At 40.6% G+C, this 27,991-nt stretch overlaps 1 protein-coding gene across 1 annotated transcript; it reads left to right on the plus strand.

Annotated features, from left to right (window-relative positions):
• The first annotated feature begins 1,175 nt into the window (after positions 1 to 1,175).
• On the plus strand, positions 1,176 to 27,978 carry Wee2 (WEE2 oocyte meiosis inhibiting kinase). The gene is made up of 12 exons (XM_059256567.1): positions 1,176 to 1,282; positions 2,877 to 3,259; positions 9,331 to 9,527; positions 11,802 to 11,853; positions 14,764 to 14,936; positions 16,573 to 16,691; positions 20,830 to 20,976; positions 21,896 to 22,003; positions 22,120 to 22,205; positions 23,061 to 23,231; positions 25,122 to 25,264; positions 26,958 to 27,978. Exons 2-12 carry the CDS (start codon positions 2,936 to 2,938, stop codon positions 27,145 to 27,147), a joined length of 1,710 nt encoding a protein of 569 aa, XP_059112550.1. The 5' UTR covers positions 1,176 to 1,282; positions 2,877 to 2,935; the 3' UTR covers positions 27,148 to 27,978.
• The last annotated feature ends 13 nt before the right edge of the window (positions 27,979 to 27,991 follow it).

Consider the following 27,991-nt stretch of genomic DNA (forward strand, 5'->3'; position numbering starts at 1 on the left):
AGCTTCTGCTTTCGCTAAGGCCCTGGAACCGGAGTGGATCCTCCTCATCACTTGGTAGTGTGTTTACAAGAGACAAACTCCCTCCAGGCAAGAGGCTTGGGGATTCAAATGCAACCTGACATACAAGGTTAGATTCGTTCCTACACATCTCACTTTTGTGATCTTTGGTTTTCTCTGGGCAGCAATTTCTATTACAGTTTTTTTTTTTAAAGTGGCAATTTTAAACAAAACTAAGATATATTATTTCCCCAAATCCATCCAAAAACGATTGATTGAACATCTATTGTGAGTCAGGCATTAAGGGAAAGACTTCCTTTTGCTCCTACTGACACAGATAATGTGAGGCCCCTGTTAACAAATCATCCTGGTTACTATGGGATGTCTGGGATGGATGCACTGGAGCAGAGCTGGAATTTTCCATAGTGTAGAGACTAAGAAGAATGGAGAACAGAGTATAACATAACAACGAAAGTGGTGAGGCTCCAGGCCAGAGGCAAGACTGGGTCATCAGAATCTGCAGCTGCTCGGTTCTCATTGGCTTTTCCACCCCGGAATATCATCTAATGGACAACTGGTGGAAAAGAGTGTGGCGCTAGATTCTGATAGAATCGCCATGGGCAACCCAAGATCTAAACACAGTTCCACCCCGGGCAAACAATATAGTTATAAATGGTTTATTATATTTGTAGTTGAGAAGTCTAACAGGGGGAGAGGAAAGGCAGGGCACAGTGGTCACCAATGATCATCTGATCTACCTGGGAAACTCCCACCCAACCAGCTGCTATGCCCCGCCTCCAGGTCCAAGATACCCTCGGCGTTTTATGTCAGGCTCCGTTCTTTTGGGAGCAAAGCCAACAACTAGCTGCCCTGGAGAAGAAGTGGCAAGTCATGTGATGTGAAGATACACGGAGACTGTGGGAGAAGAACTGTATCACCTGACTCACTGGCTTGTAACCAAGAGCCTTACTCCCGGGCTCAGAATTTCTGTTGATGGTAAATTCTTTACTGGTAACCTGTGCTTTCCTCCCCCTTGGATGGCTTTTTATTGCCACTTACGGAATGCTGAGCCTCTGACAAAGGTGGGCACTGAGTTTCCACGTGCTGAGAGGACTACTTCGCTGCCTGTTCAAGTACCTGGAATAGTGTGAGTGGGTGGGAGGGGGTGGGGAAGACCAAGGAAACATCATTAGTGGGCCACCTGCCAAATCACTGGCTCGTGGGGAAGCCTTCAGCTGAGGACTTACTTTCGCATTTACCGGCTTTCAGTTAGGTTGCCCTCTCGGTGAGTTCTTGTTGGAGATGGGGAAGGATGGGAGAGGAGCAGGCTGTGAAGGGGCCAGTGAGAGAGACGGTGGAAGAGGAATCGGAAGCAGTTGTAAAACCAAGCCTCCGGCCCCGGGCAAGTACAGTTTGTTTCCAACTCTTTAAGCCGCCTTGGTCCTCAGTCTCTTTGTCCCTCTCTTGCTCTCTTCATGTCAGGCCCCTACAGAGCCACTTTAAAGGCACCAAGGGGCCCCTGGGCATCATTTTCCTTTTTACCTGACTGCCTTTCACGCACATGGCCCCTATAGTATCAGGGAGGCTTCGCTTTTTCTCTATCTCTTTCATTTCATAATATATGTATACACCTTGTGTAATGATTATCATAATCAATTTAACATGTCCCTCACCACTCTAACTGGAATTAGAGTCTCAGAACTTGTTCACTTATAACTAAATGCTGGCCTCCTTTGGCCAACTTGTCCCTGATCCCTGGAGATCATTGCTCTATTCTCTGCTTCCAAGAGTTCACTTTTTCCAGCCTCTGCGTATCAGTGATATCACACAGCATTTGTTTTGTACTAATTTAATAGCACGATGTTGTCTTCCAGGTTCACCCATGCTGTCAGAACGGCAGGATTGCTTTTGTTTGTAGCCAAACGGCATTCCTTTAGATCTGTGTGCCAGTTCAGAAACTCCATCCAACCAGTGATGGCATGTGCCGTTTCCACACCCTAGCTGTTGTAGTGAACATGGGGATGTGGAAACCTCTTTGAGATGCTGGTTTCATTTCCTTTGGGGGTAATTGCACTGAAAAAAGATTGTGAGATCATTTGATTATTTTTCCCCCAAAGAAGAGGCTTCTGAGAAGGAAATTAAATAATTGAAAATATCTAAAAAAGGCATTCTATGAAATATAGCAAATTTCAGCTCAAATAATTGCATTTTAAAAATTATTACAATCCCCTTCCAGGCATTGCTGTTCTTTCTAAACCTTGTCAGCTCAAAAATTTGCTCACTCTCCTGATAGCTTTAATTGCTCCCAGTTGGTGGGGAGGGATGATATTTGAATTAAGAAAGGTGTGTTTAGCAAAGGTACAAGGGGTGACCCCACTGAGGATATGAACATCAGGCAAGACATGCTAAAGCTTGTGCAAGGATCATCAGGATATGTAAGCGATGCCTAATCTTAATGGCCGGCTGCTGTTAGTCGTGAGATGGGTGTGGCGTGAAGGCAGTAGAGATTGGTCCTTATGATGGCAGAGTGAAAGAGTAGGAAATAATTCCCTTCTGATAATGAACTTGCTCCCCAATTGGCTAGTGGACATCTTTCCGTAAATTAAAGGAAGCCAACCATCTTACTAGTATTTCACAGCAACTGCCCACTGGGAGACTCTGTGGGATATCAGGAGAGTTCTTGCAGAGATTAGATGTAATTGCTTGGAGAGTTGCTGGAGATTTCTTTAATCAGAATGGAAATGAGGATATGCTGAGGCCTTAGAAGTGTGGTACTTAAGGGAGAACATTCGCAGTGTGTCTCTCAGCTGTTGTCGGGTAGAGGGAAGGGCAGGCTAAAGTTGAGGATTGCTGGTTTTTTCCCTCCTTCCTATCTGTAGATTCACAGTGTTCCCTTCTCAGAGACCTCCTTGCCTGCACTGTAAGGTCCTTCACTGAGATGGCTGACAGAAGGGTTGACGAAGAAAGGCTGAATAAGAAATTAAACTTCTCCTTTTGTGAAGAAGATACTGAGAATGGAGGGCAAACGACAGCACACAGCATCGGAGAGGCCCAGAGCCAGAAGCCTAAGACCAATGAGGATGAGGACTTGGAGGATCCCAAGTCTCCTCCCAGAAATGAACTTTATCCTCAGAACAGAAACATGGAAAGCCCAGGTCCTGTTCTTTGGAGTCCAGCTCCATTCCTTCCTAAATGTCCAGAGACGCCAGTACCATACGGCAAGGGCAAGGGGCCAGTCGCCGACAACCCCTCCACTCCCAAAGTGAGTAAACCATGGAGAGAGGAGGGACCAGGTCTCTGAGATCTGTTCGCCTATGGGGCTACTGATCAGAGAGGAGGGTTTGGTCATTTACGTCTATGCAATGAGCTTGCCTCGCAGACCAGATACATCTTCAGTTACCTATTTCTTAGTGGAAATGGAGGTGAGTGTAAAGTTACCAGGAAACAGAATGAAATGTCTAGCTGCTTTGTTTCCTTCAACCAGTAACTATTTGGTATTGGCTACACAAACATCTTAGTTGAAAAGATCTTAGTTAAGGAATATTGGAACTGGAAGAGATGTAGAGGTCCACAGCCATCCCATGTACTTTGCACATAAGAAAATCAGTTTCTAAGAGATGAACTGTCTTACCTCAACCTCTGTCAGAGACAAGACTGGATACTTCATTTTTTGATTTAGTCTATTTTCCTTCCCATTATGCCAGTTGACTATATTTCTGGGTAATTGTTTACCAATATATTCTAATACAGGAATGTTCATGTTCACCATCGGCACATACTCATATCTGCTGCTGTTGTCCTTTCCAGTCCCCTCTGCTTTGGGCCGAGGGCAGGATTGGAACCTCTGTTATACTTGGGAATAGCAGGACGTGTTTAGGAATTGAAAGTGGCAGCAATTAAGCAATGGTTGCTTCGAGTTCACATATTCTTTTATTTACATTACATCACACTGCTCATTTATTAAAGCTGAGGCTTGGGGATGGTTACATCTAGTAGATTCTGATGGCAGGGTATGTGATTCCCTAGGCTGGATATTAGCTCTGCTCCCTGGCAGCTCAGCTTGAGGTACTTAAGATCATTATAACATGTGTGATCCTGCTTGCAGCACAGTTACTGTCAGCGGGTCTCTGTAGTGCCTGCTGAGGGCCAGAGTGTGTCTTACAGGAAACACCAGGCTTCCTGTTGAACTGTAGACGATCAAATAGGTTCTGGTGTCCATCAGAAGATGGTTCAGTGTTCCAGTACTGACCAATTGATTATCTGTTTTCTCCTTCTTGAGGACCCACAATCTCTGTTTTCAAACAATTCATCAGGACATGGGACGAGTGATATTTTGAGAGTTCTCTGTGAAGAATCACTCTCAGTGGGTAGATTAGGAGAGAAGGAAAGGTGAAGGAAGCAAGTGAATAGCAATGATAGTTGATGTTGTTTCAGCAGATGATGGAGAATAGGCTTTGTGTAGGAATATGCAGACAAGACAGTGTGATGAGCATACCTATGTCTTTCATTCATTGCATTATCCACAATGTGCTCTGTGTTAGCAGACCCTCTGCTAGAAGATACCATTTGTTTTCTTAACAAGTGCCTCACCCCCCATTAATAAGCAACTGAAGCAGCAATAAACGCTCATATAATGTGAAGAATGGCAGAGTATGAGGAGCAGAAATCGGAAATTAAAGTTCAAAACAGTGGGGGCAGTTTTCTAAAGGAAGTACTATCTGAGAAAGACTTAGATAATGAACTGAAGTTAGTCAAGTAAAGAGGGGCAAAGAGACCCCCAAGCAAAGGACAAGACATCCACTGAGTAACAGAGGGGGAAGGAAAACTATTTGTTATTAGGTGGGACAGGAGTCTCTGTGTAAGAGAGACCCAGAGAATGAGGAGAGATGGGTAGGTGGAAGAGAGATGAACATTCTGTCCTAAAAGTGTTGAATGATTATCTTTGAGTAGGGGTATTTTTTAAAAGTCATGCTTCATGTACAAAGTGGACTAGACCAGAGAAAAGTCTTGACACAGGGGATTATTCACAAGGATTTTGCTGAGAGCAGAAAAAGGCCAGAATTATGACAGGGGTGAACAGGACTTAAGTTGAGAGATGTTCAGGAACTAGCAATAAATCGATGGGGGTGTTGCATGGCAAAGAGAGATCGAAGATGGTGGCGAGGCTTCTTGCTTGATTGAATAGCTAGAGCCTGGAATCAAGATGGGAGACACCGAGGAGATGTGAGTTTGGGGGAATAAAACAGATATGTGGAATGCATAATTGGCTAAGTGGGGCATGGGAAAACAAGTGAAGCCAGAGATCCCTGTTTGGCTATATATGGCATTTAGGAAACCAGTGAAGCTGTGAGTGGGGATCAGGTCACATGGTTTGAGTGCTGCTATGAGAAGAGAAGTGTTACCGATCTTGGATCATGCCAAGATGAAGAACAGGTATAGAACAGAGCATGAAAAGGTAGGTGGAAGTACAATAGGGAAAATACCTACTCCACTACAATACATTTGAATCAGGATGAGAACAGATCAGGATACCAACTAGTGATGTTTTGCTGAAGACACTTCTGCTGAAGCACAGGAAAGCAGGGTAGGCATGTTCTGCTTTTCCTACGAGGTGCAAGCAGAAATCATGGGACACTAACTTCCTTCTCCATGAGGGATTCTTAGCAGAACCACTGGAGAACAGGAAAGCATCTTTAGGCAGTAGTAAGGTTGCTGCAACTAATTACATTAAACACTAGCTGATGGTGATTGCATTGCAACATTGTAGATTCAAGACTCAGGCTTAGCTTACCTCTGAATTAGCAACTTCCAAATACAGGCGGTTGCCTCCTCCCCTTCTTCAGAAGTCAGGTAGCTATTCTGCAAATCTCCCTTAATCAACCATACAGAGTCGTCCCTAGACATCCATCTATACTCTGGAGTACACACACCCTTTCTATCTGCTTTTCAATCTGCTCTACTTCCAGGCAAAGCTTTCTTTCATAATGGATATCAATATCTTTCCCTATATCACAAGAGGAGATCACAAATCCTATTGGCCTTCATATTTCCAGACTAGAAAGTCTAGTGTATTCTGCCATGGTATGAACTTTTCCATGTTTTTATCTGAAAATTTCATAGGCTCTTTTTATTTTGCTTAAAATATGGCAAAAGAATTATGTGCAGCTTTGCAGATTTGGACACTCTCCATTTCATTTGCGAAAGATGCATTTTACTTGGCATTATTAAACAAACATTCCTCGGGAAAATGGTCCAGTATAATTCTGAGTTATTTCCAATATCACACTGGTAATGGAGACATAGCATTATGTACTATAGTTTTCCTTATTTTGAAACTATAGTTCCTTTTCATGATAAACTCACCAGAAAACAATGACATTTTTCAGTGTGGGTTTTGAATACAGTCGTAGGATTATTCACTCTGTGAACTCTAAGATACATGCAAGACCCTTATAAAAAAAAATCCTTGACTATGCCAATGGCCTATTTTCTTTACCTACAAAAATTATGCTAATATGTATGTTCCATAACATCTTTTATTTCTGCTTATGTCATTTATTTATTTATTTATTTATTTATTAATTTATTTATTTATGTTTTTTCAAGACAGGGTTTCTCTGTGTAGTTTTGGTGCCTGTCCTGGATCTTGCTCTGTAGATCAGGCTGGCCTCGAACTCACAGAGATCCACCTGGCTCTGCCTCCTGAGTGCTGGAATTAAAGGCATACACCACCACCACCCAGCCAATCATTTATTGAATATTTTTTAAGTCTAACAGTCTTTGAAAGCTCACATAGCTAACAAATCAGATGATAGTTTGGCTTCTGATTTTACACTGAAAAGTCACAGAATCAAAGTGATAGAATTCTTCATTAGCAGCCCCACATGCAACAAGCATACTATAGAGTTCCATTTCGACCACATGTATACTATTGTGTACTTGTAGAAATACAGCATGGGTAGTTCTCTAGATCCCTACATGTAGATCTAATGACATCTGTTCTTTCAGGATCCTTTGTCTTTGAACTTGGCAAACTGGTTAAATTCTGGTTAAATCTAGGTGCAGTTGGATTAGCAAGTCTTCCTTCTTCCATTTATTGGTAACTGGTTATAGCCACATCAAAGCCCTGAAATCTTTTTAGTGATTTTTATGGTTGTTATTATTTTTACATCCTGACCAGTTTCCCCTCCCTCCTCTCCTCCCAGTCCCTTCCCCGACTCTGCCCCATCTCCCCACTCCACTCCTCCTCTGTTTCTGTTCAGAAAAGGGCGGGCCTCCTATGGATATCAACCATACATGGCATATCAAGTAGCAATAAGACTAGGCACTTCCCCTCATATTAAGGCTGGGCAAGGCAACCCAGTAGGAGGAAAGGGTCCCAAAAGCAAGCAAAAGAGTCAGAGACAGCCCCTGCTCCCACTGTTAGGAGTCCCACAAGAGGACCAAACTACACAACTGTCACATATATGCAGAGTACCTAGGTCAGTCCCATACAGGCTCCCTGGTTGTCAGTTCAGTGTCTGTGAGGCCCTATGAGCCCAGGTAGTTGATTCTGTGGGTTTTGACCACTCTGGCTCCTACAGTCCTTCCTTCCCTCTTCTGTAGGATTCCTGGAGCTCTGCCTAATGTTTGGTTATGGGTCTCTACATGTTTCCATTAGTTGCTGGATGAAACCTCTCTGGTGACAACTGGGCCAGGCACCAATCTATGAGCATAGAAGAATAACATTAGGCACATGACATTGACTTTTTTTTCTTTTTTCTTTTTTTTTCTAGTCATGTTTGGTTCTATTCTAGGTCTCTGGGCTGTCCAGCTTCTGGGTCTTGGTGCACCAGGCAGTGTCAGGAATGAAAGCCCTAAAATCTTAAGAAATTATATAGTATATGTATACTATATATATATATATGTATGTATGTATGTATTCATATATTTAGAGCTGCTATTTTTTAATTACAATCCACTCAGCATGAGTGTAAAATACTGTCTGGAGTATTTTTATCATCTGCTTGATATTTGGAGTGGTTATCTTCTATTTCCTGGTATATTTACTAATACTTAGAACTAATATACTTGAACTATTACCACTAAACTTCTCTAGAATATATACTCTAAGGAAAGAGAGACCTTGTGTTTTTAAACATCTACAACAGTATTTTCCACTCATAAGTGTACACACATACATGGTCGTTTATATTAAGTTATATGTCTGTAAAATGCTGGTGGTTGGGATGCATTTAGTTAAAAACCTTCATAACTCTTCTGTTCTTTCATGTCTACTTACAAGCTTTGGCAATGTGCAGTGTTAAAGCTGCCATTCTTCCTGATGCCATTCTTTTAATAGATAAAGACCTATTCCTTTGTTTATTCATTTTATAGTCATTTTTCTTTAACTTCAAATTTTAACATAGTTACATTATTTCCCTTTCCCTTTCCTCCCCACCTCCCCCTATACCACTCTCCCCTGTCCCCTTGCTTTCTCTCTTTAAATTCATGGCTTCTGGTTCCTTTTTCCTTACCCTAGACAAAGGCAACTAAAAGATGCTGAGTAGAAGAAGTGGTGTTCCCCAGGGAATACCAAGTGGGCAACCCTGAAATCATATACATACTAGTAACATTATAGGACTGAGCAGGTTGTATTTATATATTACGAAATATGTAGACTATTATTTTTAATCTCTTTACTTCATTTCATGGTGTTCTAACCATTTTATGTGGTGTTTTAAGTTAATTTAAGAACTCCATTTTCACTTAGAAAGTCTATGAGATGTGTCTCTTACAAAGTTATTAATTCAAAGACACTGATGAATTGATGAACAAACCATGTGTTCATTAAGGGCTACAGTTTATCTCTGTACCCATCAGTATCTAATCCAACATCTGCCACTAAGTAGGTACCAAACAAATACTGGATGAATATGAGAGAGAGAGAGAGAGAGAGAGAGAGAGAGAGAGAGAGAGAGAGAGAGTGTTAATGTAGGAGAGCAGAAGGATGGGGGCATCTGTAGAATCATTTTTGTCCGCCTAAATGCAATAACCTCATTTGCAAAAGCTGAAGGTGGGACTTTGAATTGTTTTCACAATTAGGAGACCTGCCTAGAGGAAGGGGTGAAGCTTAAATAAAACAGGGATTTCTGTGTTGATTCAGGAGATGAGACTAGAATTTCACATGCTTAAAATAAGGGCACCAGGTGCAATACAACTAGTTCTCACTGAGCCACACAATCCTCCAGCAATAACATTCTTTGGTTCAAATACTGACTAGTTAGCTGACAGGAAACTTTCCTTTACTTTTCAAAGCCCTGTTCTGATTTGCCTTTTGTCATCCTCACATAGAATTCACTGCCTCAGCCAGAGATGTCTTCGGTAGGGAAGCTCTCTGCCCGAAGCACTAAACATCTGAGACTCACACCTGCTCCCTTCATGGACGAGAAGACCTCTTTGTCTCTGGTTAATATCAACCCATTCACTCCAGAGTCCTATAGAAAACTATTCCTTCAGTCAGAGGGCAAGAGGAAAACCAGAGGCGATCTGTAAGTGTCCAGTTCTCTTCATTTCTGAGATTTCCATTGGGCTGGTGCTAGAATAAGACTAGGAATAAGAACTCTGCTTGAATGGAACTGAAGTAGTGTGCATGTGTCCCTCATCCCTACTTGTCAGTGCTGGTCACAGAAACCTGGGCGTCTTTCCAGTCTGTTGTGTACTTCAGGGAGCTTTTTGATAAAAGAGTCTGGCAGAGCAAGCACTAGATCTGACTTCCAGTAGACAGCTGAATGTGCTAGGGATTGAACTCGATGGACTTGCTTTGGGTAATATGAGGCTAGCGGCTGGGGAGACATTCATATTTCAAACTGTATATCGCCGCTTTGAATTTGGCCTGTGTTACCTGGTGATACTAACGATGAGAGTTATAGGGCAATTGTTTTAACTTCTCTGTAGGTGATGGAAAACTGAAGAGGGTTAAAAGATAGTGCTGCTTCCAAAGGTGTTAATAAATGAAAAGTCAAAGTACCTTATTCCCTCAAATGCCACAGAATGGAACAGTCACCTAAATAAGGATTATGCGTGTTTCTTGGGGGCATTAGTTATTTTTGTTATCTCTCTCTCTCTCTCTCTCTCTCTCTCTCTCTCTCTCTCTCTCTCTCTCTCTCTCTCTCCCCCCCTCCCTTTTCATTGTGTTCCTGTGTGCATGCACGCATGTGTGTTGGAGGAAACATACATGCCCCAGCACATGACTGGAAGTCAGTGGACAGCTCAGGGAATCAGTCCTATCCTCCTACCATGTGGATCCTGGGGCTTGAACTCAGGTCACCAAGCTTGCTGGCAAGCACCTTAACCTGCTGAGCCATCTCACTGCCCTTCCCGGATTGCTAACTTGGGGATATTGCTTTACCAGTTTCCCTTGACACTTTGTTTTATATAACAGAAACAGTTGTAAAATGGGGAAGCATTTGTGTCCGTACACACTGACAACACAAGCAAACAGCTAACTGTCAGAGCTGTGCAGAACACCCAGTGCTCCCTTCCCCACTCAGTGAAGGTATCAGGAAAAGAGATAATTTAGATGAAAGTGGTGATACTGTAGTGGCATCTCTTACTGCTCATGAGAGGATAGCCTTCTCTGGGGTCCACTGTGTTGTCACTTTGAGTACCAGGGTGTAGTATTAAGTTTAAGTCACATATGTCCATCAGTTGATTTCATGAACATAGTGTCATTTGCTTGCAATTTCTCCCCTGTATTTCTCTAAAAGAAACTGTCTGGTTTGTCCATTGAAATCTTGCCTATAGACCCAGAAAATGGCTCATGCAAAGAAGGATGTTTGTGAATGACTTCTTATTGCAAGTTGAAGACCTCTTAGGCAAAATTATATTTCTGCTCTATTCAGTGTCTGTGTACTGCATTGAAAGCTGGGCTCTGACAGGGGAAGTGTTGGAAAGAGAGCACAGTGTGGTTGTGAAGGAAAAATGCCTTGAGGTTAGAGCTTGGTTTAAAATCCAAGTTCTTCCACTTGCTCATTGTCGAACACAGAGTGGTTTAATGTCTCAGTAAAATCCAAGTTCTTCCACTTGCTAACTGTGGAATTATAGAGTGGTTTAATGTCTCAGTAAAAGCCAAGTTCTTCCACTTGCTAACTGTGGAACACAGAGTAGTTAAATGTCTCAGGTTTGGGTGGCTCCTCTGGGGAAAACAGCACCTACATTTAGTTCAGTGCTCTTCCTTGCTTCTGGGTCTTAGCACAGGGTTTCTCAACCCGTGGGCCACAACCCTTTGGGTTGAATGACCCTTTCACAGGGGTCACATATCAGACATCCTGTATATTTACATTATTATTCACAACAATAGCAAATTACAGTTATGAAGTAGCAACGAAAATAATTTTCTGGTTGGGGGTCAGCACAGCACGAGGAGCTGTATTAAAGGGTCACGGCATTAGGAAGGTTGAGAACCAACCGCTGTCTTAGCATATGGTAGTCTAATTACCTGAAATGTGCACCCCTTTCCTCCGTCAGTTCCCATTCCTTCTTGCAATCTTAGCTTACATATTGTCTTTGGGGAAAGCCTTTTGCACTCTTGAGATACTCACATAACTGGTGCTGTTCACGGTCTCTCCCAATGCTGTTATCCTGTCTTAGGCTCATGTATTAACTTTCTAGATTATCTCTACTCAATGTAAAGTGAACCTAAAGTGAAGAGGGGAAGGAATTAATTTCCTTACAGCCACAGAACTTATCCCAATACCAGCCTCAGTGAGTGTGTCAATGAGACATAATCTTTAATCATTCTTGCTCTAACTTTTTCCTTTTAGTGAGGAAACTGGAGAAGGGGGAAGCAAATCGGAACAGTGGCTGCCTGCTAAGGTGAGCGTGGTCTTTTGGTCCAGTAGTCACAACATCCTATTCATCGTCTGTTTCTGCCTCTCTGTCTGCTTCCTACCCTTTTTGTTTTCTATTTTTCTTCCTCCCTCCCTCCCCTCCCTCCCCTCATTCTTCCCCCTACTCCCCCTCACTTGCCCCTCATGCTGCTTTTCCTAACCTCTCACTCTTTCCTCTGCCCCTTAATCCCCTCCACCCCATTCTTCTCTACCCCATCCTTTTCTTTCCTTCTTCCTTCTTTCTCTCCCTTTCTCCTATTCTTTCTTTCATCTCCTCTCTCTCCCTTCCTCCCACTGTCACACACACACACACACACACACACACACACACACACACACACACACACATTTTATGGCTTCAGCAGTTTGTGTTGCAGCATAATTTACATCTAGATTATCAGTTATATTAGCAAGCAGTAGCTAATACGTACATTGCTAAGTTATTAGATAATTCTTAAAAGTTTCTATTTCTGCTTTTAATTTGGGGAAACCTTCTATACTGGAGTAGAGACGGAATGAGAAAATTAAGCTACTTTTATTTCCCAAGTCAAAAATGGAAATGGAAAAAGTGATATTGGTACAGAAATTTTTATGTAAAAATTTAGCTGTTAAATGCATCCTTATTTGTTCATTTTTGTGATGTTCCCCATATGGTAATATAACCTATCAAATTAATATTATAAACATTTGCCTCTGAAATATTTCTCACATCTGGATTGCAGTTGCTGAAAGCTGCAGAAGGCACTGAATGCCCAATAATAGAAGAATGGCTAGGTTAAATATAAAGTCAGTAGGATATTAAATTGCTCTTAAGGTGTTTGCAAAATGTGGCAACATACCTCTTATCATGTATTCAGTGTGCAAAACTCGAAAATGTATATAATGGCTACACACATCACTCACTAATCACAGAGTCGGATGTTGCAGCGACAGCTGTTATTTCAATGCCTTTGAATGGCAGAAACCACACGGTTGTTCTCACTTCTAATTACCAAACTTTTCTTGAGCAAATCTTATTCTCATAAGTAAGTTAATCATTTCCCCATTCTTTTCCTTTCTCTCTTTCCCTGTCTCCCTCTCTTCCTTGGCATGGGGTTTCTCATAGCTCAGGCTAGCCTGGAATTTATGATCCTCCTGCCTCTGCCTCCTGAGCGCTAGGACTGCATGTGTGGACATCACACTACAATGGAGGTGGTATTTTTTAATAGCGGCACTTGGCTATTGTAACTGCCACAGAGAAGGCTGTGGGCATGGGCTTTGAGTTTTCACATGTGAACATCCCCACTGAGCCTTCACTGCTTTTTTCTTTGAATTTTATTCCTCGTTTGTTTTATAAGTCACTAACTGGCTTCTGATAGAATGCCAAATATATTCATTAAATGGGGAACATAGATCTATACATAAGTCCCTGGCCAGGAGAAACTAACATGTTTGAAGTATCAAAAGGATGCACACAAAAATATAAAGCAAAAAGATACCCGTATCTGTATGAACGTGAACTTGTGTATGATGTGTAAATGTATGTAATGGTAGAACAAATAGTATAAAGATAATTCTAGGCAAAGAAAAGAAGTAATTTATAATGTTCCGAAAGCAGGGGGATGGATCCTGTGTAAGATTGTGGGTTGGGCAGTTGAGTGGCTGGCAGTGGTGTGGACATCAAGCTGGCCTGTTTGGTAGCTATAGGGTGGCCAAAGTACTCAGTGTCAGTTGATAGGAGGGCTTTGGGTCTGTTGTCAGAATTTAACTTTCTCTTGGGAAACAACTAGGCTTTTAATTCTGCAGAACCATTTTGCAAAATTGTTCTTACTAGAGGAGTTGGGAAGAGAGCTGATGATGGAGGCAAATCCAGATATGGAGGAATCAGAGCTTAGGATTACCTAAGGGCAAAGGAAATTACAGGTCTTGCTGATAAAGACTGATTGGAATTAGATGCAAAAATGATCAAGTCATAGTCAAGATTTTTTTTTTTTAATTTGCTAAAGTTAGATGAGAAACATTCTTGCTAATTGGGGCATTAAAAAAGATGATGTTGGGGAGAGAAATCATCTTAAATTTAGATTCATGTGTAGTAGAGATTTTGATCATAATACTAGACTGTAAAATTTCCACGTGTATACATTATACTAGGATAACTGTGATATGTTGATATATATCATACCAACACATTATATATAATGTATATATATATACATAAACATATGTGCAATGACATATGTAACAAAACATTGTATATATATTATCACATAATATTAATGTACCCTGAGAAGTCATTGTTATGATCTTCATCTTATAGACAGAAAACTATGATTTCCCTGGGTTGATTTATTAAGTTGGAAAATGAGTGATATTAACAGCTGGCCACTAGGGGGAGGTAATGCTGAACACATGAGATGGATTAATCCATTGGGCAATTTTGTTTCCCAGACTAAGACTTCTATGAAAACAAATTGAAACAAGAAAATTTATTCAACTTGAGGTGAAAATTCAGCACCCAAGCCTTGATAAAGGTAGAGAGTCAAAAGGAGGTGTTGGTATTGTTTGCGCTTGCTCTGAACATGCTTCAACTGTTTCCTGTTAGTCCTTCAGCTGAGGACAGTGGTTCTGGGCTTCAGAAGCTGTGGGTCTCCCATCAGAATAGTCTGACAAGATGGAGGAAAAAACACTTAAAACAACGTGACCAGGGTCAGTACTTACTTGTATGTAAGGTTACAAAGGACACAGGCATGGCCAGCCATTGGCAAAACTCTTTGCTACCACGATTAGCAGCATAAAGAGAACCCATTGCATTCGCCTCACATTTTAAAAAGCAATTTAGGAAATGTAATATAGCTCTGTTTTATTGCTCATGGTATATAGGGAAACTTATTCCCTCTCTCTTTTTTAAATATTTTAGAGAAGTGTTCTACGAGAAACTAACATGGCTTCCCGCTATGAAAAAGAATTCTTGGAGGTAGAAAAAATTGGGGTTGGGGAATTTGGTACAGTCTACAAGTGCATTAAGAGGCTGGATGGATGTGTTTATGCAATAAAGCGCTCTACAAAATCATTCTCAGGAGTATCAAATGAGTGAGTACCTAAGAAAAGTACTGGACGAACAAACTTGGATTTGATGCTGTATTGATTCTCAAAATAGTTTTAAAAAGAGCACCACCGATATCAATGAAAACATCCCATTTGCTTGATTTTAAGTTTATCTCCACCATTGGATGTCATTTTACATTCATAGCTTTACTGAATTGTCCAGAACACCAATGGCATTTCCTGAAATAGAGCATGATAACTTCAGATCATGTTGTTTGTAGTTATAGAATCTCACCATTTAACTTGGGCTAGCCTAGAACCCACTAGGTAGATCAGGCTAGCCTTGAACTCAGACATCTGCCTGCCTCCACTGGGATTAAAAGCATGCATGCATACCATTGTTATTTTAATTTCTTAGCTTTTCTGTCTGCTGGTCTTACTGCCATTCTAATGAATTGGATTTTGGAATGGTCTCCTGGTACCTATTCATGTTCATCTGAAATGCTGTCAGACAGGAAATGCTATCAGTAGTTTATCTCTACTTTGAACTCTTCTACTTTACCTTTTGCAGCTATAATAAACACCAAGACGAAAAGCAATTTGTGGAGGAGGAAAAGGTTATTTCATTTTATGCTTCTAGGTCACAATCCATCATGGAAAGAAGTCAGGGCAGAGACAGGAACTATGAAGGCACACTGCTTACTGGCTTGCTCTCAGCCTGCTTTCTTCTGCTTGTCTAAAGTTGGTACCTCCCACAGTGGGTTGGGCCCTCACACCAAATATCAAGCAAAACAATCTCTCACAGACATGGCTGTAGGTAGGCCTATCTGATTTATACATTCCCTCTTCCTAGGTGGCTCTTATATCAAGTTGACAGTAAAACTACCCAGTACATGTACTAATAATTAATTTGGTAGTGAAGTTTGATACTTTTTGCAAAGAAAAACCATTAGGAATGTTGATATTTAACTCCCAGAACTAACTGTTCATCCTTTCCTATGATATAAGGAAAGACGTATTTTCAGATTGAGTAATGCTTTTGTGAGCTCCTTCCATCCACACTGACCCTGCTGAGCCAGATGTTACAGGCTTTTGTTTTTATATTGATGTCAGTCAAGGACAGAATTAGCTTTTCTTTTGCACAATGCACATGTCTCCCAAGGCTTTTCCCTATCACCCCTCAGATTGGCTGAGTTTGATAATGGCACTAATGACTAGACTTCTAGACTTCACGGAGGAGATAGTTCCATCAGAGTGTCTGCAATCAAGTGTGTGATGGCCTTCTTATTATAATAGGCACAACATGATGCAATGTGTACTGTGAGGCAATGAAATTAAGACCCAAAGCATATCTGCTCTTGAAAGAGTAAGCACATGAGGTACCTCTATATATGCCATGTTCAATGAATAAAGCATGAACTTTGGTACCAGGTTGACCAAAGTTCTGCTCTTAGGTCTACTAGTACCAGTTTCACCTTGGACCAGTCACTTACTCTCATCATGTTTTCCAATGTATCTTACCAAGAATCTAAAAAGACTAAATAGATAAAATACTAAGCATACAGCAGGCCCTAGAAAAATATTCTGTTATTTTTAGTGCCTCCCATGATTCCCTTAACAAAATCTTTTAATCACTATTGTCTCAATTAATTTTTCTAAATGCTTTTTTGTCCCTTGGGAGTTTGGATTTGCATGAAGTTTATGCTCATGCAGTGCTTGGCCATCACCCCCATGTGGTACGCTACTATTCTTCATGGGCAGAAGACGATCACGTGGTCATTCAGAATGAATACTGTAATGGTAAGTATGTAGATTAATACAGAGAAGGGGGGTGAACTTTTTAACTTTAACTTTTTAAATCTTTGTAAATAAATCTACCTCCTCCCAGTTTAAGCCTTTACATATCGGAGTCACACTGAAGATGCTTGTGCTTGGAAACAGAGATAAGAACAGTGTTGAATAGGAGTGTGTATGTGTGTGTGTGTGTGTGTGTGTTTTACACAAAGCTAGTATATCATAAAAAATGCTATTAATCCTTTCATAGTTTAATCTTATATTGAAAGAAAAAAGTTACCATACTAGTTTAAATAATTCTGTTGCCATCTACCAGGTACCTGGAAAGGTATAAACCATACCATTTGGGGGAATGTTGGAATAAAGGTTCCTAGTTATAGTTGGTTTAGTAAAGGCTTTAACTATTTCATGTATTTTTCCATGGATCTCTGAGTTTACAGGTCTTTCATATTTTTTGCTGCTTCAAACCTTGGATCTTAATTGTTCTCACGACAGTACAGGCAATGAGATAAGTGCTGTGACCAAACTTGGTGCTTTCAGATATATTTTTCATAAATTGAGTAAAGTCTGCCCTAATTTTAGGGCCAGCAAGACATACTCTGACCATAGAATGTTTGAAAATCTTCCTTGCCCCAGCCAGTTTGAGTGTCTCTGTCTGTCTTCAGGTACTTTTAGTGCACACTTGAAGGCCCCAGGTATAGTTGTCCAGCCTGGCCTTGGAGTATAGTGACTGGTAACAAAACTTCTCTAGGAGGCAAATAAGTTGTGAAAGGCCAGGGAATGACACACACACACATCTTTCAAAACAACAACTTGGCATTTCTCTTATTGTTTTCTTATAGAAAAATTTTTTTAGCCTTAACCTATGGTCTTTGCAGGCCTTGTCTTTTTTTTTCCTCTTCTAAGCTCACTATCACCCCCTTTTGTTTTTAGACTTTGGGGAGGTGCAACCTTTCTCTATGCTTATGATTAAGGCTTTTCTTAATCACCTTTTCTCCCCAACTCCCTTGTATTAAAACCTGAAGCTCCCTACTTTTTTCTCCTCCCCGCTTTCTAGAAGGAAAATTGGTTTGATTTCCATGATTTTTTTTGCTGTTAGCACAGATATGAAATAACAAAAATTAACTAATACAGTAAAATGTTAATACGATGTAGAGTCAATGAAAAAGTTCCCCAAACCTCAAAACTGGCAAGATGGGGAGGTTGCTTCGATCACAGTCACCTTTTACTTCATTCCAGCATTTGCACGCCTTCCCTAAGGCTGACACTCTACTCAACTCTAGGTAGAGTAATACCTGAGCCCGAGATGGATAGGAAAGTCCTTCAAGATGCTTTGCTCCACTCATTCTGTGAGAAGAACTGCAGAACCGACAATCTGGTGCAAAGCTGTCTGGTCCAGACATGGGGAAAGAAGCAGAGAGGGAAATATGACAGGGTACTGGAAGGGGCCTAGGTATTAAAGTTGAGAAGACTTGGGTTTACAGCCCAACTCTGATGCTTACTGCTTGTATAACTAATTACTGGAATGTCACTCAAAATTAGTGCATAAATGGATGGTAATAGTTATTACAGAAGTAATTTGAGAATTGACAACAGCACATGCGAAATATTAGCAGAGACTCAATACCTGATGCATAATTAAAAAAAAAAGATCAGCTCCAGATTTCATAAAGGAGGCAGGACTTGAATTAAAGCTTGCAGAAAAATTACTAGAGTTTAGGAAATCAGAGGGAAGACATCCAGTTGTTGGAGCATCAGGCAGGCTAAAGGCAAAGAACTGAGAGTGGGTCTAACCTAACAGACAGTAGGAGACCCAACATGGGTGATCCTTGTGGTAGGAAATAATATCAGCAAGAAAAGATAGGGATACTATATAGGACTTTAAAAGCCAGGCAGTGGCCTTCAGGTTAGAAGTAGGTAGGTTACGGGTTGCAGGGAATTGTTTCATCATACTGACCCATTGCCTTCACAGGGTGCTCATTCAGTGATGTAACTGATTTTGCAATTTGCAATTCTTACAGGTGGAGCCTTTCCAAGACCTCCTTTCTCCTCCTTCCTTGGCCCCATCCCTTACTTTTCCTTCCCTCTCATTTCATTCTTTTCATCCCAGGCCTCCCATTGCTCATCTCCTAACCTGTCAAAGCAGTCAGACTGGGGCATGGACAGTTGTGATTTTTAATTTAGGTGACACCATACATGATTTGGAGTCTTACACATATATATTAGATGACTATTAGTAGAGACCCACTGTCATAGAATTTTCCCTATTGTCCATCTTAAGCCTGAACCAATCAAATGTCCTCTCCTCCTTGATCCTTGTCAAGATGCCTTGAAAGTCACCTCTGGATGAGCCTAGACAGCTAAAATGTCTCCAATAGATTCAACAGCCCCCAGGATTTCAACTAATTTGGAGTTCGATTATTTATCTCTCTGTAATGACAATATTTGTGCATCTGACATCTTCTGTCATTGAAATTCCATAAAGCCAACTCCTGATCCTACTTGTTAGAATACTATGACACATCAGGGTCAGGGTCAGCATGCACTGTGGAGTGCCATACATGGTTGTATTTTTTCACTAAACAAGGAACAACTCTGTCAGTAGAAAATCACCAATATTACCGACAGCACTATAAATGATATTGTGAGGATATGCAAGTCTGAATAAAATATCCCATTGAATTGTTAACCTGTTTTTTACATCTTATTGTTAGAAGTTATTTGCCCTTTATTTTGTTTTGATATTTTTAGACCCTGTTGGCAGAGAGAAAAACAAGTACCTTTTAAAGATTTTTTTTTTTGCCATGGGGTAAAGTGCTTTTGATTTATAATCACAAGGACAAGCTGCACATGGCAAAACGTGTTTTCCACTGAGGCACGTGAGTAACAGCAGCTGAAGAGAACTCACTCCTATCCGCTACACCTGAAAGGAGCATGAAAACACATTCCAAGAACAAGTCTGTGTTTTGAAGAGACTGAGGTCACAAGACTCTTGTTTTCTTGGAGTTTTCTCACAATTACTCAGAATTCTCACATGACTCCATTCTTGGACCGTGTTCTGACAGAGGTCCTTGACTTACTTGCTTTCTCTGTTGCCAGGGTAAACATCTAATTCAGAAAATTAGATTCCCATGTAGGAATGCCCAGGCTGGCTGCAGCCAGTAGAGTTCTCCTGGATGCAGCCCCCTCCTCCTTGTTGACATGTAATAACCTCACCTACAAATTCAGTTTCACAGTAACTTCATTTTTAACAAAATTGAAAGTATTTGCTTTCCTTACACAAATCCTTCTTCTAAGATTCCTAGAGAAATAACGTTTTGTCATCTCCTTGTGTGTGTTGAAAAGGGGCGGATTTTTCTTACTAAATGTACTTATTTTTTAGCATGACAAATTGGCCTTTAGTTTTACATGGGATACTTTTAAGTACAGATGTTCTTAACACTCTATTATTTTCAACCTTACTGTTGCACACTGGAGTGTAGTTTTGTACCTGCTAATGGGAGCCAGAACTCTAATTCATTAAACAAAGTGTTCAAAAAATATCTAACACCTTAGGGTGTGTGTCCAAGCCCAGGTGTGGCATATGAACTCAGGACTTACATTTTGTTGATGACAAAGATAAATCAAGATAGTCTACACCCAATGTACAAATACTGGGGTTGAAACAGGATTCAGGTATATAAAGAGCTTTTAAATTTTCTTTGAGTCACAACCATTAAGCTTCTAACTTTATGATCTGTCATTAATGGAATAAGAGTCACAGTGAAATTACTAATGCTCTATAAATACTAGTCTGACTTTGACATGGGATCATGTCAACAGTAACTATCCAAGTTGGCTTGATTGTCTTATGGCTAATAATTAGGTAGAACTCTTAAAACGTTAGTTGTCACATACCTGAGGCAGGGGGTTACATATTATATCTCTGGCCATATGTTAAGAACCTAGAATCTTATTTTCTTCTTTCAAAGTCCTGAAATCCTAACATCTATGGCACTGTCCTGGGACTGATACTGTGTGCTTTGTGTTGACATGGAACTGAGATTTGTTCAAGTCTCTCGTGATCACCTCCTGTGCCTTCTCTGCCTGTGAGCCTCACATCTGTTTCTTCTCTGTTGGCTTGTTCTCTACAATTCCTGCCCAGGTGGGAGCTTGCAGGCGGCGATATCTGAAAATGCTGCATCGGGCAATCACTTCCAAGAGCCCAAACTCAAAGACATCCTCCTCCAGGTCTCCTTGGGACTTAAGTACATCCACAACTTTGGCATGGTACACCTGGACATCAAACCCAGTTAGTATTTTTTTCTGTCTATATTCCTTCCAGTGTTTATCTTTTATACACCATTGTGAAAATGTGCACTTGTGTACGTACTTTCATTCTCAAAGATAGTATTGTCTAGAAGAATTACTTTCTTCCATTCATTTCCCATAGCAAACTCAGTCAAATATCTTTAACCATTTCCTCCTCGAGTCAGGGGACACAAGGGGAAAAGACACTTTCTCATATAGAGCAAAGACAGAAAACTAGGTGTTTAATTTACCACATAGAAAATTGACAGTGTGTCAACTACATTCTGATTGTGTTTGTAACTAGTACTGTATTTTTCTCTAAGTCAGCCCTGATCAGAGTGAACAGAATGAATGTGTTAATCACTTTTCAGTGTGAAACCTAAGGAGAACTTATTATTTTATGGGTTTTATTTATTTTGAGACAGCATGTAACCATGCTCTTCAGAGGATAGGGACTATATGAAGTCAGTCCGACTTAAACAAGTGTTATCCATCCATCACTGGCTGTTCTGATCTGATGTAAGAGATTACATAGAGCCGCATATGTGCACCCAGGAGGCAGATGTAGGCTGATCTCTGTGTGTCCAAGACCAGCCTGACCTACATAATGAGTTGGCAGAGCTATACACAGTGAGACAGAGATAGGGAATCTGAGCATCACACACACACACACACACACACAGAGAGAGAGAGAGAGAGAGAGAGAGAGAGAGAGAGAGAGAGAGAGAGAGAGAGAGAGAGAGAGAGAGAGAGAGGAGAGAGAGAGAGAGAGAGATTATACAGAAAAAACAAAATTCAAAGATTAGTAGTCACTCCACAACTACACCAGAGGAGAAAAGCTGCAAGGTCATGGCCATGAAAGGCTCTTTGTGGGGTGGGAGCTCAGAAATCGTTACTTATGTCTACTCTGTTTTTTTCAGGTAACATCTTCATTTGTCATAAGATGCAGAGTGACTCTCCCGTAGGTCCAGAAGAGGCTGAGAGTGAGGCTGACTGGTTTCTCTCTGCCAATGTGATATATAAAATTGGTGAGTCTGCTTCTACCCCATCTGCATATTACTCTGTAATTAAGCTGACGACTACATTTACTCCATCTCCAAGAAAGCCATGTTCTTTAAAACAGCCTCTCTTTCCTTTTTAAAAGGTGACCTGGGCCACGTGACATCAATCAGCAAACCCAAAGTGGAAGAAGGAGACACTCGCTTCCTGGCTAAGGAGATCCTGCAAGAGGTATACGTTAGGGAAATGGAGGGGGAATCATTTTTTTTTTTTTTTTTTTTTGTCATTTTAGAAAATTTTTGGACACAGAATCTTGCTATGTTGTCCAATATGGCTGCCGCAAACTTGTGGCCTTCTGTCCTTAGCTTCCCAAGTAGCTGAGACTACAGATGTGCAATGAATTTTATAATTCATTCAACTGTTTGACTCTCAGATGAAGGCTCATGGTGCCCCAAATGAAGAGTATATATCTGTAATTCAAACTAATAAAGTCTTTTTTTTTCTGTTCAGAATAGAGATCAAATACAGTAAAGAAATTCCCCCAAAGCATAGGAATGTTATTACCATCAACAATGAATCAATATTTACATAGTTCCTTCTAAAGGTCTCTCACTTTTTCTAGTATTTCTTAGAATTCTTAGCCTAGTGGGTTGCATAAGAGAAAGGAAACCCTCTCTTCACGGTCATGTTGTCTTTATCATGTTATCTTCTTGATAACCCACCAGCTCTGACCACTAAAATGACTGTTAGTGGTTGCCCATCTTCTAGGATTCCTGTTGAGTCTGACCTAGCAAGACTATAACTTCTTTCAGGGGAAAAAGTCTTTTCTTATGATCAGCTAATTAAGCCTCAGTGAATCTGACAGAACAAAATGATGCTGAGATTCTACCCTAGGCTTTCAGGGCTCAGCAATATTACTAAGGTTTGTTTATGTTCCCTTTAGCTTCTTAGGTAGAAACTATCAACTACAGTAACTATAACTATGCCATGGCATTGAGAGCTTATGTGTAATCAGACCTCTGCAGTCACATTTTAGACTCACTCTGCTTGGCAGACTAACTGATCTTCCCGTCTTCTGTTTTGTAGAATTATCAACACCTTCCCAAAGCAGACATATTCGCCTTGGGGTTAACAATTGCAATGGCTGCAGGAGCAGAGTCATTACCCATTAATGGTGACATGTGGCATCATATCCGCAAGGGGAACTTTCCAGACATTGTCCAGGAGCTCTCAGATGACTTTTATGGTCTACTCAAGGTGACACCTCTTATGAGATGAAATGAAGATGAAACATCTGTATTTTAAGTGTGATGACCAGTGTGGTGGTTGTGGAGCGGGGGTTAGGTAAATATGAATTTGGTTAGGGTCATGTGTGAACATGAAGGAGGAAGGAAGTAGGAAGTTCAGATAAGACAGGGCACATTGAAACTGTTTTTAAAGATTTATTTATTTATTATGTATACAGTGTTCTGTCTGCATGTGTGCTTGCAGGACAGAAGAGGGCACCAGATCTCATTACAGATGGTTGGGAGCCAGCATGACATTGCTGGGAGTTGAACTCAGGACCTCTGGAAGAGCAGCTAGTGATCTTAACCACTGAGCCATCTCTCCAGCCCCAGATTGAAACTTCTTATGGAAACCTAAGTTCTACAATACCCTCATGTGGACACTTTTTATTTATTCCTAGTAACGCCCCCCCCCCCCAAATGGCAGGTGGCACATCTTTCTGCAGCAGAGGAAACTCAAACTCATAGGGGCTCATGTATTCAGTTAATAATTGGTAATTCTAAATTCCAGCCTCGTCTTTCCCCTCCAACATCAGGGTATGCACTGTTGTCAATGGCCAATGATGACAAAATTTTCTAAAAGAATCACTTCACAAGTATCTTTAAAAGTATAAGCAACTTTTTGGTAATTGGCAATACCACTTATTTGAGGTATTGGGGAAAAGGCATAATGTCAATTGAAAAATTTGTGATATTTGTTTTTATAGATAAGTATGCATAAGGATAACAAAGGGGACTATTAGATTGAAACAGAGCTTCAAAAACAAAACACAACAAACAGCACCAAAACCAGACCTCAGCAACCTTATACTACCAAGAAGTTTAGAGTCGCCCCCCCACCCTCAAAAAATTCATGGGTTACAAACAAGGCTGGTTAGGGTCCCTAACATTGCTTTAGAAATACCTACTTCCTTGAACAGTAGAGTTCTATTTTTGACCTACAAATTTCAAATGTAGTTACTGATTCTTCCTTCTACTTCCATTTTTCTGTCCTGGAAAGAGGAAAACCTTCCCTTTGTTCCTTTGCCAATAGCCTAATCATTCATTCATTCATTCATTCATTCATAAATATATATATATATATATATATACACACACACATATATCTTATGTGTAAATGAATCTCAGATTTAGCTCATATTTACTAGGTGCCTAAATGCTAGCCTTGTGCTATGTATACTATATAATTTATGTTAATTGACTTCACCCTCACAACATCCCCAGAAAGAGATTAGCATTATCCTGGATTTCAGATAAAATGAACTGTGGTGTAGTTATAGAGTAAATGGTGGTGCTTGCTCTGAACGTGGATCCCAAATAGGGAAAGTTCAGTGTATTTGTCATCCTGTGACACCATTAATTATATACCTAGAGATGCTGATATATTAATCACAGGCTAATGCCCACAATATTCAAGTCATCTTAGGCTACAGATCTCCTCTGCCTGGAGATAAGTATTTCAGAGTTATTAAGGGATAAAGGAGTACAACGCAGTGGAAAATACTCTGAACTGAGTTGGGTGAACTTGGAACTGAGTTGAGTGAACTGGGTTTTGGACTTGGCCTTTCCTATAACTTGGACATAGCTCCTGTTTTTCCCTTTATAATTAAAATGTTAGACTAGTAAATCAGCAAACCAGCTAGCTTTCAAACATGACAATTAAATCCAAGTCATAAGTACAGACAAATGATGTTACCAGACATGGGTGATCCTTCTGTTCAAGGTGGAACAAAGCTTTCACTGAGGAAAAGCAGTTTCCCAACACTCAGCAGTACATGTTGAACTGAAGTTGGCTTGAATGGGGAGATGCTGCCTCTATCGAAACTTCTGTTTCTTTCCATGGCCCTAAACCTATCTTTAGAACATGATCCACCCTGATCCAGAGCAGAGACCTTCAGCAGCAGCTCTGGCCAGAAGTCGAATTCTCCGGCCCTTTATGGAGAAAACAGAGGAACTCCAGAAGCAACTGAACTTGGAGAAGTTCAAGATAGCCACACTGGAAAGGTACAGTTGGTTGCTGGAGTCAAGAAAGGGTCTGTTTGAACAACTCACAGTGGTCTGACTGGACTGGTGTGTCTCTATGGATTCAAGTCTATGCACACTCTACATCATCAGACTTAGGCTCTGCCCACAAGAAGCCTGGCAGTGTGCTATGTTTTATGGCATGGGACTCTGCAGCTCTGTGACTAGGCAGCTTGAGAGAAGTCCAGGTAATGCAAAGTGAGTGAGAGGAAAGCATATAAAGAAACCCCAGTGATAAGGGAGTCCTTGGACTCTGAGGGACAGCAAGTATCCTTGCTGGTCACCTAATGTAATCTTAGCCAAGTAGCGGTCTGTTTTAGGGTCTTAGGTGAACAGAGAACCTTCTTTAGAAAGCACTAAGCTCCAAGGACAGAAGGCAGACATCGGATCCTGATAACATATGTAGAGGATTATGTTTTTCTGAGCAAAGGAGGCAATCTGATCTCTGGTTGATGTAAGCTCGTATTCATTTATTAATTTATTCCTTCATCAAACAAACAGGTATTAGTTTGGGTGTGGTTGGAAGAGGTCATGCAATGATGTTTAAGTAGAAGTTTGAAGGAATTCTTAGTTGATTATTGCGTCATATGTACACTATTGAAAATAAAAAGAAGAAAATGAAATATGATCCTTGCTTGACATTTGCCTAGCAGTCCAACTTTGTTTAGCTGCAGCTTCCTATCTTGGAAAGATTCACCTGAAAACTTTTGAATGGTCACTAAACCCGTGTTTTGGTTCTGAGCTGCAGAGACTCTCAGCCTTTAGGCAGGTAATCAGTTATGCCCAATAAACCACTTTATAGTTTTTCTCTTTTTGAGTTTCATTGTTTCAGTTAGTAAACCACAAAATACCCATACATGTTGTTGAAAAAGACGCAAATGTCTGCGAAAGTGTGTATACATATTCTGTGAGCCTAAGCTGGAGGTACAAGTGACTGTCATCGTTGAATGCAAATGATCATAGAGATCATAGAGATAGGGCAGATGGCATCTTGAAACTGTCTGAACAGTGGTTCTCAACCTTCCTAATGCTTGAGACCCTTTAATACAGATCCTCATGTGGTGGTGACCCCCCAACCATAGAATTTTTTCATTGCTATTTCATAACTAATTACAAATTCATAACTACTGTTATGGATTTTAATTAAATATCCGTGTTTTCCAATGGTCTTAGGTGACTCCTGTGAAAGGGTCATTTGACCCCCAAAGGGGTCATGACCCATGGTTGAGAACTGCTGGGCTAGACTAAACTTGTTCTGTAAAGGATTAGCTATTAAATGGTTCATGCTTTGTATGATTTCTCCTGTAATGATTCAACCTGTCACTGATGAGTGAAAATAACCACTGAATATATATTTTATATATAGTATGTATGTATATCAGATAAAAATGATTAACTGTGTTTCAATAAGATCTGTGGTTTGTTGCTCTCACAGTTCTTATATTTTGCCTAAAGAGTTGTTCACTTAGAATTTTAATGTTAAAGGTAATTTATGAACAATGCATGTATCAACCTTTTTAATGATAGTAAGAATCATTAGAACTGATTCTTCTATTCTGCATATAGCTCAGGCTTGACTTTGTAAAACTGAAATAAAAGGAGCGATTAGCTGTGATTATAAATACTACCTCTAACTAGGGAAGAATTTACCCATGCCTGTCCCTTCTGATTGCAGGGAACTGATAAAAGCTCAGCAAATCCAGACCCCTCAAAGACACATCCACCATGGTGGGTCTCAGAGATACATCGACCATGGTGATCCTGGGACCTCTGGGACCCATGAAGACTCAAGAAGCACAAGAGACATGGTAGGAGGAATGAGTGCAGAGTCCTCAAGATTCAACTGTGGGAAATTCTCCTTATAAGCACTCACTTCTTACCAGCCAGCCTTTTGTCATACAGCCTTCAGAAAATGTACAGGATGCAAGGATGAACCAGCTTGAATGCACAAGGATTTCAAAAGCCATCCAATGTATAGCATCTATAGGCAAGGTTACAAAGCTTCTAGGGTTTCTTAGCAATGCTCTCACATCTAGAATATTGTCATATTTCTAGTGCTATTTACTGAGGATTTCTGGTGAATAATGAGAAAACATGCCTCATCATTGAAAGAGGAACAGAAACACTATTTTGGCCCATGGACCAGGAAGCTGCCATAACTTATTCTTCACTGACGATCCAGGGAACTTTCTCTGTACATAGAAAGGAATAAAATACAGCTTTAAGTACCAGCTCACAAGAGAACGTTGCCCATATTTCAGCAGTGCCTCCCAAATTGTATCCACTCCTACAACTGCCAGCCCCTTCGAGCAGGGAGTTTGCCTAGTATGTTTTCTGGATGGACGCAATCTCTCATCTGATTTTGTATTAGTAAATAAAAGGCTATTGTTATATGAAACAATTAGAAGTAAGACTATAATGTGGACATTCCTGAGCTGCTTATTAACTTCTAAAACAAAATCAGCAGAGGCAGAGGGCTCGGGGAAGTTTGATACACCTGCTCCCCATGTGTTCTAGCCCTCCTGTGGCTGTTCTCCACGTCCTAGTCTCTTGTGGCTGACTCCTATTGCTGTTGAGTTTTTGAACAACATCACCAGGTACTCTTGATTTTTTTTTAAAACCAGAATTTGTTTTTGTTTTCTGTGCTTTTAACATATTTTAATCCAAACGTTTCCCTCTGTGTACACTTAGAGAAACAGAGCATTTGTA

This window comes from Peromyscus eremicus, chromosome 3, assembly GCF_949786415.1.
Source record: "Peromyscus eremicus chromosome 3, PerEre_H2_v1, whole genome shotgun sequence".
Lineage (NCBI taxonomy): Eukaryota > Metazoa > Chordata > Mammalia > Rodentia > Cricetidae > Peromyscus > Peromyscus eremicus.

What these genes read in the sequence shown, in the direction of transcription:
- Wee2 (XM_059256567.1), top strand. Translation starts at nt 2,936, where the DNA reads ATGGCTGACAGAAGGGTTGACGAAGAAAGGCTGAATAAGAAATTAAAC. An exon ending in ACTTTTATGGTCTACTCAAG is followed by an intron (nt 23,232 to 25,121) that starts GTGACACCTCTT and finishes ACCTATCTTTAG; the next exon opens with AACATGATCCACCCTGATCC. An exon ending in AAGATAGCCACACTGGAAAG is followed by an intron (nt 25,265 to 26,957) that starts GTACAGTTGGTT and finishes TTCTGATTGCAG; the next exon opens with GGAACTGATAAAAGCTCAGC.